Below are 13,259 nucleotides of genomic sequence, written 5' to 3'. Positions count from 1 at the left end.
CTGGCCAAAACCCTGGATAAATCTCTGGTAGTAATTGGCAAACCCAAAAAATCACTGCACCTACTTTACCGTGGTGGGAGTTGGACAATTACGCACGGCTGCAATGCAGTCACTCTCCATCTCCACCCCTGATGTGGAAATGGGATACCCTAGGAAGGAGATACCTAGTACCACGGGAAACACAGGACAGTCCATGAGAAAGAGACTGATTCTACCTCGTGACCCCCATACGTCTCCATGGTCAGGGAGATGGTGGCTTCCCTGATTAGCCCGGACCCTAATGGTCGACTATCCAGAGCGTGAACCGGGAAAGGTCTAACTACAGGAATAATGGAGATCCCTAAACTAAGGGCTAACGCTCTGTTGATAAAATTCCCAGCTGCGCCTGAATCGACGAGCGCCTTATGTTGGGAATGAGGGGGGGGGGGGGGGGGGGGGGGTCAGGGAAACAAACGGATACAAACAGGTGATCAACAGAGGACTCTGGATGAGTGTGGTGCGAACTCACCTGGGGTGACGCCAGAGTGCCCTGCCTGTTGCCTCGACTCCCAGAGGAACCAACACAGCACCGACCGGCAGTGTGCCCTCTGTGGCCACAGATGATGACTCCCTCCTCCAGTCTCCCTACGAGCAGCCCCTCCCAACTCCATGGGCACTGAAGCGGGGGTGCTGGTAGATGGCACCAACAGAGCCCCCTCTGGACGTCCGCGGGTGACCAGCAGAATCCTGGGCGCTCCTCGTCCCCTGCCTTAAATGGAAGAGCCGTTCCTCAGCCGCTCTACCCTCGGGCGGGCGGATGGTCGAAGACGGCCCAGAAGCGACGGGTGAACTCCTCGAAGTGGTCCACTCCAGAACTCTTCCTGAGAGGCATGAGACGAGGGCAGAAACTCTCTCCCTTCCCGAGGGAGCTGGATGCACAGTGGCCAGGTAGAGGTCCAGTTGTAATAGCCCTGGCACTGTGCTGCCGTCCCATCATACTCCCTGGGAAGGGAGAGGCGTATCCCACTGGGACTGGTTCCGGACAGGACGGGTAGAGGGAACCCCGGTTGTGCTGGTCGAGGCACTGGGGAGACCTCCTGTCTCCCAGCGGTCCATGGTCTGGACAACACGATCCATCATGGCACCAAGATGATTCAACATAGCTGAATGTTCCTGAACGCGCTCCTCGACTCCTCTAACTGGGGTACCTGCTCCTGCTGACTCCATCGTTTGGTGTGTAATTCTGTTAAATCTGTGTAATGGAGACGAAGTCAGGTGCAGGAGAGCAGAGTAGAGTAAACAGGCGCACTTTTATTCCGTTCAACAACAGGCACAGAAAATGACATAAGTGCCCAAAAACACAGAACATAAACTATAAAAGTATCGCGCGTGAACATACACCGTTAACAATGAACAATTACACACAAATACATGATGGGGAACAGAGGACTAAATACATGTAGATTGATTGGGGAATGAAAACCAGGTGTGTATAGAACAAGACAAAACAAATGGACGTGAAAAATGGAGCGGTGATGGCTAGAGAGCCGGTGACGTCGATCGCCGAACGCCGCCCGAACATGGAGAGGAGCCGACTTCGGCAGAAGTCGTGACAGGTGTGGTTATCAATGCACGATCACCTTATTTCCCACTAATATGATAAAAATAATTGTTAAGTCAAATTTTATTTACCTTTATTTAACTAGGCAAGTTAGTTAAGAACAAATTCTTATTTTCAATGACAGCCTAGGAACAGTGGGTTAACTGCCTGTTCAGGGGCAGAACGACAGATTTGTACCTTGTCAGCTCAGGGGTTTGAACTTGCAACCTTCCGGTTACTAGTCCAATGCTCTAACCACTAGGCTACCCTGCTGCTCCATATGCTTTACCGTGTGTGAAGTTTCACATGCATTTGTAATTATTAAGTGTAATGTGCTAGGTATTTTAACATGACAATTTATTTTTTACAAATACAATATTTAATCAGTTGTCTTCCTCAAATTATTTAATTGGTCCTCGATTTGCAGCTCAGACACTTCATTCAGGATAAATGTATTTAGCCTGCCCCAGAGGAGGTTAGATCTGAAGGACTCAATGCCAAAGAAATTTACCAGGCTAAAATGTGAGCCACATTTGTGGTACTGGTTATCCCAAGTTGAACTCAGCATTGACCAAAGTTACCTCGCTAACCCCTCAAACTACATTTGTAGTATAGGGCTCAGGTCTAAAATCTACAGGATATGCCTCTGGCTTTTAAAAATGTTATATACAGTATAATCACACTTTTTCCCCCTACCCTATCATCCCTACTCTGGTTGGAGTAAATTAACGGACAACAATACTTCTACTGCTATTTACAGATATTGTCGCTCACATCTACAGTACCTGTAGTTAAATCATTTTACATATATTCCTAATTTCCTCTTTCTTCAAGTGATGTATTTTCACCACAGTAGCCAAGCCACCATTCATTAACTCCAACCCTGCGATGTCCACAGATTTTTAAAATGTATTTAACCTTTATTTAACTAGGCAAGTCAGTTAAGAAAAAAAATCTTATTTACATTGACGGCCTAGGAACAGTGGGTTAACTGCCTTGTTCAGGGGCAGAACGACAGATGTTTTACCTTATCAGCTCAGGGATTCGATCTAGCAACCTTTCGGTTACTGGCCAAACGCTCTAACCACTAGGCTGCTGCCCCAGATTTATCCCAGTATGCCATTATGCTATTTATTTTTTGCATTAAATCCATCCATTTTACTGAATTGCAAGGGTCCATAACTTCCCTATTTGTAACATTTCTACCAATAGTGTCCTAAATAATAATGCTATTTCCCACTCACTGATCATGGTTTTTCAGATCCTCTAACAATACACAGTTTGCAGGTCCATCTGAACCCTGGTATTATGATAGAACATTCATTCCTGGACCAGACTCCAAAAGCAAGCCACCGAGGAACAGTATCAGAAAATGTTTATTGTGTTTTCTCGTGGCAGAGTCTGCACAAGGCTGACTATTCAATGCCCCATATATTGAGCATTATTTTTGTAGCAAGTATTTTATATAACAGCTTAAATTGAAATGAATGAAATGTGTCAATTGTTGTTTTGGCACTCTACTCCAGCACTTTGGATTTGAAATGATACAATGACTGTCAGCTTTAATTTGAGGGTATTTTCATCCATATTGGGTGAACCGTTTAGAAATTACTGCACTTTTTGAACATAGTCCCATTGTAGGGGACCAAAAGTATTGGGACAAATTCACTTGTGTATTAAAGTGTCAAAAGTGTAGTATTCGGTCCCATATTGCTAGCATGCAATGATTACATCACGCTTGTGACTCTACAAACTTGTTTGATGCATTTTCTATTTGTTTTGGTTGTGTTTCAGATCATTTTGTTCCCAATAGAAATGAAATGGTAAATATATTATTGTGTCATTTTGGAGTCACTTTTATTGTAAATAAGAATAAAATGTTTCTAAACCCTTCTACATTCATTTGGATGCTACCATGATTACGCACAGTCCTGATTGAATTGTGAATAGTGATGAGTGAGAAAGTTACATGCACAAATATCTTATCACCAAGACATTACAAGAATGGAAGGTTATAATTGTTTTGGGGGGGGGGGGGGGGTATGGTATTTGTGAAAGTGATGTTTTTTTCACGCATGATTTGAAAAAGGTTTCTCCTGGAGTCAGTAGATCCAATAAAAAATATTTTAACTGCGATATCACTAGATAATTAATCAGGGAAATATTATTGTAAATGGATAGGTTTTTCCCTCCACAGTTTCAAGATTCTGTTTTTTTAATCAAAATGAGTTGCTTAACTTTTCCAGGATATGCACACAGGCCCATTAGTATACTGCTTGTGGTGTCAAAGGTTGTTGAAAAGTGTGTAGCAAAACAACTGATTGCCCACCTCAACAACAGCCCCTTCACATTACACTCCATGCAGTTTGGCTTCAGAGCGAAACACTCCACATAAACGGCCAACTGCTTTCTTCTGGAAAATGTAAAGTCCAAGATGGACAAAGGTGGCGTTGTTGGGGCTGTGTTTCTGGACCTAAGGAAGGCTTTTGATACTGTTAACCATGAGATTCTCATCACAAAATTGTCCATGTTCAACTTTTCCCTCGATGCCTTGAGATGGATGAAATCATACCTTGAAGGCAGAACTCAGTGTGTCAGAGTGAGCAATGAGCTGTCGCCCACTCTTAGCTATGATGTGGGCGTGCCCCAAGGAACAATACTGGGGCCCCTCCTGTTCAGCCTGAACATTAATGGTCTGCCTTCTGTCTGTACTGGGTCTGAAGTTCAATTGTATGCAGATGATATAGTGATATATGTGCATGCAAAGAGCAAACAACAAGCTGCACAAGAACTCACTACTGTAATGGTCCAGGTTACAAAGTGGCTCAGTGACTCGTGTTTGCATCTCAATGTGAAAAAAACTGTTTGCATGTTCTTCACAAAGAGGGCAACAGATGCTACTGACCCAGATGTCTGTGTCAGGGGAGAAGCTCCAGGTGGTATCGGATTTTAAGTACCATGGCATCATACTTGACTCCAACATCTCTTTTAAAAAGCATGTGAAAAAGGTAATTCAAATAACCAAATTCAAACTAGCTAATTTCCGATTTATACGAAATTGTTTGACTACAGAGGTAGCAAAAATGTACATCAAATCTATGATACTCCCCCAATTAACATACGGCTTGACTAGTTGGGCCCAAGCTTGCTGTACAACATTAAAACCTATGCAGTCTGCCTGTCTCAAACAGGCTCTCAAAATGCTTGATAGGAAGCCCAATAGCCATCATTGTTACATCCTCAGAAAGCATGAGCTCCTGAGTTGGGAAAATCTTGTGCAATACACCGACATGTCTTGTATTCAAGATCCTAAATGGCCTGGCTACCCCTCCACTCAGTATTTTTGTTAAACAGAAAACCCAAACATATGGCAGCAGATCCACAAGGTCTGCCATGACCTTAGTTTCCTTAAGGAAAAGAACCTTTAGTAAATCCACTTTCTCTGTGAGAGCTTCCCATATCTGGAATACACTGCACCACATATCACACTTTCACAAAATGCATGAAGACATGGCTAAAGGTCAATCAGATTTATGATAATCCCTAGCTGTGTATTGCCGCTTTCCATGTTGTCTGTAGCTTGTGAGGTGTGGAAACACTTTGTTGCTTTTATGAATTTTGTCTTGCTGCTTTTTGCTCTATGTTGCTCTGTCTGTATGCTACATATTGCTTGTCCTATGTTGCTCTGTGTGTGCTCACTGCTCAATGATTGTCTATATTGTAATGGTTTTTAATAACCTGCCCAGGGACTGCGGTTGAAAATTAGCCAGGTGGCTAAAACCGGCACTTTTACTGAAACGTTGATTCATGTGCACTGTCCCTGTAAAAATAAAATAAACTCAAACACCAAGCACATCAACTTCACTAACTGCCCATTTAATTGGGAGACCACATGACAATTTAAAGTTTCTTTTAGAGACCCAATCCATAATATAACACCTTTTAGTCCAGAGAAATTGGAGAAGTTATCCAGGTCCTCAACAAGGCCCTTCAAGGTTGAAGATTGAGGACTCAAGATAACTTTAATCATTGGCCTATTGATACTCATCTCTATTTCCTTCATTTTTAGCCCCTTAATGTTATCTTTTAAAGCTAACAGTTCAATGGCCATATAAATAGTTATGGTGATAGAGGGCAACCTTGTTTTACACCTCTTGACAATTCAAAGTTCTCAGAAGTAACCATTTATTTATTAATTGTACATAAAGGATTGTTGTACATTACTTTTACCCATCTTATGAGAGATTCTCCAAAATTGAGAATGTCTTCCACTCTCACAAAAACACATAGAAAGCTAACAGGAGGGGAGAAATGATATCCAAGATATACAGGATATTATTGATATTAGACACAGCCCACAAAATGGGTCGCATACCTCTCAATCAGGGACTCAAAATATTTTTGGGGTATATGTATACAATATGAGGTACCAGAGAACTACTTACATTGACAACTATTTCTCATGGGACACAAACTTGCCAACCACCACATACAGACAACCACATAGGCTACATTTTTTCTGGAAACTCCCTCCCATTTATGAATTTTGACAAATATAGGAGATGCTCTCTCAAACCTTTATAACTGTGGACAGATCATTCTTCCTTTGTTTGTTCAATAACACATTTGAATAGTCCTTATCATGGCTGCAAGTCTAAAATGTCCTGGTCACCGAAGGCATCAAGGGAGTGAAAGTTACATCAACTTTGGGCCCAGGACAATTGGACCACAGCACACTGTCCTATGCACTTGCATCTCTCCCATCTGACTGAAGCTTTCGCCACAATCATGGCATCTGTATGGTTTCTCCTTGTGAGTCCCCCTCAAATGTCCTTTCATATGGGCGTCCTGCCTGAACGCTTTCCCACAGACTGGGCAGACAAAGGGTTTCTCTCCTGTGTGAACCCTGATATGCTCTTTCAGATGACTCTTCACTTTGAAACCTTTCCCACAGAGGTGACAGCTGTGTGGTCTCTCCCCTGTATGAGTTGTCATGTGGTCTCCCAGACCATTCCTTGCTGGGAACCCTTTTCCACAGACATGGCAACGAAATCGCTCATACAAAGCGCGTCTCTTCTTAAGTTCAGACAGCGTTCCTATATGTCTGAATGGTCTTCCTGTCTTTGTTTTCCGTTGCAGAGGGCCTCCAATCTCTGTTCCATGCATGTTTTCACTCGGAGCTGCAGAACAGTGTGCGTTTACTGCAAACATGAGCTGTGGGTCACTCGTTAGTACTCCATAGTCCTCTCCATCAGGTTCTGTTTTAATGTGTTCCACTAGGGTGCTTGATAGATTATTCGTCTCATTGTCTTCCACAATTTGGGTTTGGAAAAGGTGTGAGGGCCAAGGGTCCTGGACAAAATCACCTTTCACACAAGGAGGAGTGAACCCGAACTCTATGTTATGACCATGAGTCTCAGGCCCTTGCATTTGCTCTTCTCCCAGATCGGTCCGGAGGTCCTGTTCCTCTGTACTTTGTGTGAGCTCTGAACTTTCCCTCCTCCACTCCTGCTCAAGGGGAACCTCTTCTTCAGAGTCATGGAGCTGCCTAGGGTCTGGAGGGAAGGACAGGCAAATGTTATTTAATAGATAGACATTCATATTTTCAATGTTTAAAGGCCAAGTGCGTTGAAAAATGTGATTTTCCTTTATTTTATATATACGGAGTGTACAAAACATTTAGGAACACCTTCCTAATATTGAGTTGCACTCCCCCTTTTGCCAATAGAACAGCCTCAATTCGTTGGGGAATGGATTCTACAAGGTGTCGAAAGCATTCCACAGGGATGCTGGCCCATGTTGACTTCAATGGTTGCCACAATTGTGCCAAGTTGACTGGATGTATTTTGGGTGGTGGACCATCCATGATACACACAGGAAACTGTTGAGCGTAGGGCTGGGCGTTATGGCCAAAATATCATATCATGGTATTTTTCAAATTTGACAATATTTGATGTTTTTGATTAATAATAAAAGTTCTACATTTGCTTTATGAGTAGTGCGTGACCCCAGGGTGGCAACACATATTCTAAATTATTTCAATGGGTCTTTCTCCATTCTGATTGTTTTATACTTTTCAATTCAACTTCAACCTGAAATAATTTCCTAAATTTCCATCAATTTCTGCATTTCCTGCAGATAATTTCCACACTGTCATGATATGGGCAAAAATACTAGGTGTTATTTTTAACCAAATGTTGCAATTGCAATTTAGATCAAAACACTTGGGTGAACTTTTGGAATCATGGAAATAGAATGTTTATTCTAATTCTATAGTTAGAATATAAATAATAGTGGGCACTTTCAATACAGTCTTGTTTGAAAAAAATGCCTTGGATGAGTTATTGTGACAGGGTAGGAACCAAAGTGATGTACGGTGTTTATTAGGGGACCCTATAATCTTTGGCTACATTAAATCTTTATTCATATAGCCAACATATTATTATACCTTTATTTCAACAAGGAACACAGACTGAGACTAAGGTCTCTTTTACAGCTGGGCCCTGCGTATACATGTTTACACATACAGTTTAGGTACAATGATTAAGAAACTACACAAGACCAACAAAGCGATCACAAATAACACACAAAAATACAGAAACAGATTACATTTACACACAGGGGAATAACCTAACAGCACAAGAACTTGCATTACCCGAAACAGATTACATTTACACATAGGGGAATAACCTAACAGCACAAGAACTTGCAGTACCCGAAACAGTTATAATCAATAAAAAAATAAAATCCTCCAATAAATATTTAAAATGGGCGACAGGGGGACAAGTTTAGTCTGCAGGCTATTCCATAGGCAAGGAGGGTAACAGGAAAAGGCAGCCATATACAACTCTGTTCATGCATCGACTATTCCTCTTTGATTTAGAAGATACTGTTGCACAAACAACATGCTGATATTAAGCCTCCACCAGTACTGGTATCAGGCTGTATTAGCTAGCTATGTTTGCTCTGACTCAGTACTTTTATTAGCTAGCCAGCTAACTAGCTAATAAAAGTACTTGCCAGCTAGCCAGCTAACGAGCGATTAGCATTAGTGGCTAACACGAATTAGCTTAACTTGCTAAGAAAATACAAACTAATATTGTAATCATAGAACGCTTGTGGATTTATATTAAGATCAAAGTGGAAACAATATCATTGTCATCAACATTGTTGTATGTGCTGCATTGACCATGCAGACTGAACGAAAGTGTCTCATGGTCAAGCAACAACAAATGCGCTCCTTGAGTGACAGGTCTGTGCGGAAAGCGGCTTGGCGAGAGAGAGAGACCGGAGAGGGATGACTCGAGTAGCGGAGTAAACTATAAAAGTGGACATTACACACAGTGTATCACATTTAACAAACCAAACATTTAAATACCGTTATAGAAGGTAAAGTAAAGACCCATACCGGTCCGTGCATAAATACCGGTATATAGTAAAATATTGTATACCGCCCAGCCCTAGTTGAGCGTGAAAAACTCAACAGCATTGCAGTTCCTGACACAAACCGATGCGCCTAGCACCGACTACCATACCCCGTTCAAAGGCACTTCAATATTTTGTCTTGCCCAGTCACCCCCTGAATGGCATACATACACAATCGGTTTGTGTCAAGAACTGCAATGATGCTGGATTTCACGGTCAATCGCTTCCCGTATGTATCAACAATGTTCCACCACCCAAAGGACATCCAGCCAACTTGACACAACTGTAGGAAGCATTTGTGTCAACATAGGTCAGCATCCCTGTGGAACGCTTTTGACACCTAGCTTTTGTCGCCAGTTCCATGACCTGACGAATTGAGGCTGTTCTGAGGGAGGGGAGGGGGGGTGTAAGTGTATATTTCCACACTATGACGTTGGAATAATACTGTGAAATTATGAAAATGATAAATGCCTTTTTGTTGTGTAAGAGCCATTTGAAAAGACTGCCGGAAATGTCACATGTAAATTAGTTAATAGACCAATAAGAAACCTCTTTCAGTTTTACCCTCCCCACTAGTCCTAACTAAATTCTTGTTTGAGAAATTGCCCCTTCCTAAGACGTTTTTTTTTGTTTCTTTAAGACCATTTATTTGAAAACAATCACAGAAATGTACTTAACTGTTACCCAGAAATGATTTGATATTGGGATAAAAATGGCTACATTGGACCTTATGTAACAATGCATGTTTAATTACGAAAACCAAATCTTCCAACGATATTGGGTTCTAGCAAGTTGATTGACCGGTAACAGGGGACAAGTAAAGTGACAGACATTATAGGTTTGCAGCAAGCTCGCCATTACAAACACAGCCATTGTTACTGTTCCAGGTTGCTGATCGGTGTTATGAAGTAGGTAATGTTAAGCATAGCACTGGATATTTTTGACCAATCTTTACTTGATGAGACTTCCCCAATTCCTTACTTGGAAGACAACATACAGTACCAGTCAAAAGTTTGGACACACCTACTCATTCCAGGGTTTTTCTTTATTTGTACTATTTTCTACATTGTAGAATAATAGCGAGGACATCAAAACTAAGAAATAACACATATGGAATCATGTAGTAACCAAAAAAAGTGTCAAACAAATCCAAATATATTTTATATTTGAGATTCTAGAAAGTAGCCAGCCTTTGACAGCTTTGCACTCTCTTGGCATTCTCTCAACCAGCTTCATGAAGTAGTCATCTGGAATGTACTTTCAATTAACAGGTGTACCTTGTTAAGTTAATTTGTGGAATTTCTTTCCTTAATGCGTTTGAGCCTATCAGTTGTGTTGTGACAATGTAGGAGGGTATTCACAGACTATTTGGTAAAAACCAAGTCCATATTATGGCAAGAACAGCTCAAATTAGCAAAGAAAAATTACAGTCCATCATTACTCTAAGACACAAAGGTCAGTCAATCCGGAACATTTCTAGAACTTTGAAAGTTTCTTCAAATGTAGTCTCAAAAACCATCAAGCGCTATGATGAAACTGGCTCTCTTGAGGACCGCCACAGGAAAGGAAGAGCCAGAGTTACCTCTGCTGCAGTTGATAAGTTCATTAGAGTTAACTGCACCTCAGATTGCAGCCCAATAAATGCTTCAAAGTTAAAGTAACAGACACATATTAACTGTTAAGAGACGAGCAAGAATGAGAGTGATGGAGTGCTGCAACAGATCACCCGACCTTAAACCAATTGAGATGGTTTGGGATGAGTTGGACAGCAGAGTGAAGGAAAAGCAGCCAACAAGACCTCAGCATATGTGGAACTCCTTCAAGACTGTTGGAAAAGCATTCTTCATGAAGCTGTTTGAGAGAATGCCAAGTGTGTGCAACACGGTCAAGACAAAAAGGGTGGCTACTTTGAAGAATCTCAAATATTTTGATTTGTTTAACACTTTTATGGTTACTATATGATTCCATGTGTGTTATTTCATAGTTTGTTTTCACTATTCAACAATGTAGAAAATAGTTTTTTTTTAAACTTGAATGAGTAGGTGTGTCCAAACTTTTGACTGGTACTGTATGTGTTCTAAACATCCATGTCTAGTTGCAGGAGTTTCGTTTGAACTTAGAAAACGCTCCATTATTAAACCAACATTTGCTCGATGAAGTAATCCAACAATGTGGACTCTGCCATCTTGTCTATTTCAAACCTTCTCTCACTGAGGGAGTTCTATTAACCTTGATTCATACGGGTGCACCGGCCTATAGCCAGTGACAAAAGTGGTGAGTGAGGAGCACCCTTCTCAAATCAAACAGTAATCTAAGCTGCTCGGTCATGTTGTCACCAAGACACTATTGTCCATCGTCCACGAACGTGCATCTCTAAATAGGGTAAAACAACGTTGGAGGCAGCTTATGGTAGAGAACTGAAAAGTAAATTCTCTGCAAACACCTCTGGTGGTCATTCCTGCAGTCAGCATGCCAATTGCACACGCCTTCAAAACTTGAGACCTCTGTGGCATTGTGTTGTGTGACAAAACTAGACACTGCACATTTTAGAGTGGCCTTTTATTGTCCCCAGCACAAGGTGCAACTGTGTAATGAGTTGCATGCTGTTTAATCAGCTTCTTGATAATCTATCCACCTGGCAGGTGTGGCATATCTTGGCTAATGAGAAATGCTAATTACTAGGGATGTAAACAAATTTGTGCACTAAATCTGAGTTTGGCGGATGCCAGGAGAACGCTACCTCCCTGAATGCATAGTGCCAACTGTAAAGTTTGGTGGATGAGGAATATTGGTTTGGGTTAGGCCCCTTGGTTCCAGTGAAGGGAACTGTTAACGCTATAGCATACAATGACATTCTAGAGTCAAAACGATTCTGTGCTTCCAACTTTATGGCAACAGTTTAGGGAAGGTTCTTTTCTGTTTCAGCATGACAATGCCCCCGTACACAAATCGATGTCCATACAGAAACGGTTTGTCGAGATTGGTATGGATGAACTTGACTGGCCTGCAGAGAGCCCTGACCTCAACCCCATCTTACACCTTTGGGTTGAATTGGAATGCCGACTGCGAGCCAGGCCTAATCGCCCAACCTCACAAATGCTCTTGTGGTTGAATGGAAGCCCCTGCAGCAATGTTCCAACATCTAGTGGAAAGCCTTCCCAGAAGAGTGGGGGGGACTAACTCCATATTAATGCTCATGATTTTGGAATGAGATGTTCGACGAGCAGGTGTCCACATACTTATAGTCATGTAGTGTATATATGATCGTACACAAATGTACAAAAGCAATGTTTGAAATGATTATGTTTTAGTCAAGTATTATCTGTTTGGGCTTCTTGCGGTTAAGATGCAGTCTACAAATCATTTGTAATTAAGTTCCAGCCCCCTGATCAACAATCGGCCCGCGGCTGAATTCAGTTGATGATCCCTGACCCTGGGGACGATATTTTTAATCATAGCAAGCATCGCGAGGGCAGTGACCTAGAGTAGACTAAAAGCCAGTCAAACAGTACATTGAAATAGTCGCCGTTACAAACCTGCTCTATGTAACTTGACATGAGGTTTAATGACCATATCCAACAGTTTCTGTAAACGTTCGTTCTCTTCCTTCGAACGGGTGATTTCTTCTTGATACTCCACTATCGTCTTTTCAACTACTCCAAATATCTCAACAGCAGCCGCTGTCAATCTCTCGCGCAGAAACATATTGAGCAATTGCATTTTTGACATATTGTAAATACACTGTTGCTTGTATTTTATTAGCAAGGTAAATAAATGGAAAGCTTTTTATTTTATTTTAATCCTTGTGAAATGTGCCAGTCCGAGACCCCGGAAGTAAACACTGCTAACTCTACTATTTTACAGTGCGTGCACGGCAACCCAATACCGCACTATATCGCCACCTGTTGTCCGGAGTGGAAACGAAGTATTTTTATTTTTGATTTAACCTTTATTTAACTAGGCAAGTCAGTTAACAATGACTGCCTACCAAAAGGCGAAAGGACTCCTGCGGGGATAGGGGCATGGATTAAAAATAAAATATAAAATAAAATAGGACAAAACACACATCACGACAAGAGAGACACCACAACACTACATAAAGAGAGACCTAAGACAACAACATAGCATGGCAGCAACACATGGAAACACAGGATGGTAACAAGACAACTACATGGTAGCAACACAACATGGCAGCAGCACAACATGCTAGCAGCACAAAACATGGTACAAACATCGACAAAGTTTCTTCAACTTC

General features: G+C 41.6%; 2 protein-coding genes across 5 annotated transcripts in view; one reads left to right on the top strand and one right to left on the bottom strand.

The window, feature by feature from the left end:
• The window catches only part of LOC109891397 (cytosolic 10-formyltetrahydrofolate dehydrogenase), a 43,441-nt gene that overhangs the window by 13,609 nt on the left and 16,573 nt on the right, over positions 1-13,259 (top strand). The gene's annotated exons all lie outside the window — the stretch shown is intronic.
• Positions 5,734-13,018, bottom strand: LOC109891398 (zinc finger protein 227). The gene is made up of 2 exons (XM_020483893.2): positions 12,541-13,018; positions 5,734-7,134 (listed from the first exon to the last, which is right to left on the bottom strand). The coding sequence occupies exons 1-2, from the start codon at positions 12,731-12,733 to the stop codon at positions 6,275-6,277; spliced, it is 1,053 nt and encodes a 350-aa protein (XP_020339482.1). The 5' UTR covers positions 12,734-13,018; the 3' UTR covers positions 5,734-6,274.

This window comes from Oncorhynchus kisutch, linkage group LG5, assembly GCF_002021735.2.
Source record: "Oncorhynchus kisutch isolate 150728-3 linkage group LG5, Okis_V2, whole genome shotgun sequence".
In the NCBI taxonomy this organism is placed as follows: domain Eukaryota; kingdom Metazoa; phylum Chordata; class Actinopteri; order Salmoniformes; family Salmonidae; genus Oncorhynchus; species Oncorhynchus kisutch.
The sequence above is the reverse complement of the archived record's forward strand: the minus strand, read 5'-3'. Positions and strand labels throughout refer to the sequence as shown.

What these genes read in the sequence shown, in the direction of transcription:
- LOC109891398 (XM_020483893.2), bottom strand. Translation starts at nt 12,733, where the DNA reads ATGTCAAAAATGCAATTGCTCAATATGTTTCTGCGCGAGAGATTGACA. An exon ending in TGTCAAGTTACATAGAGCAG is followed by an intron (nt 7,135 to 12,540) that starts GTTTGTAACGGC and finishes CCTTCCCTCCAG; the next exon opens with ACCCTAGGCAGCTCCATGAC.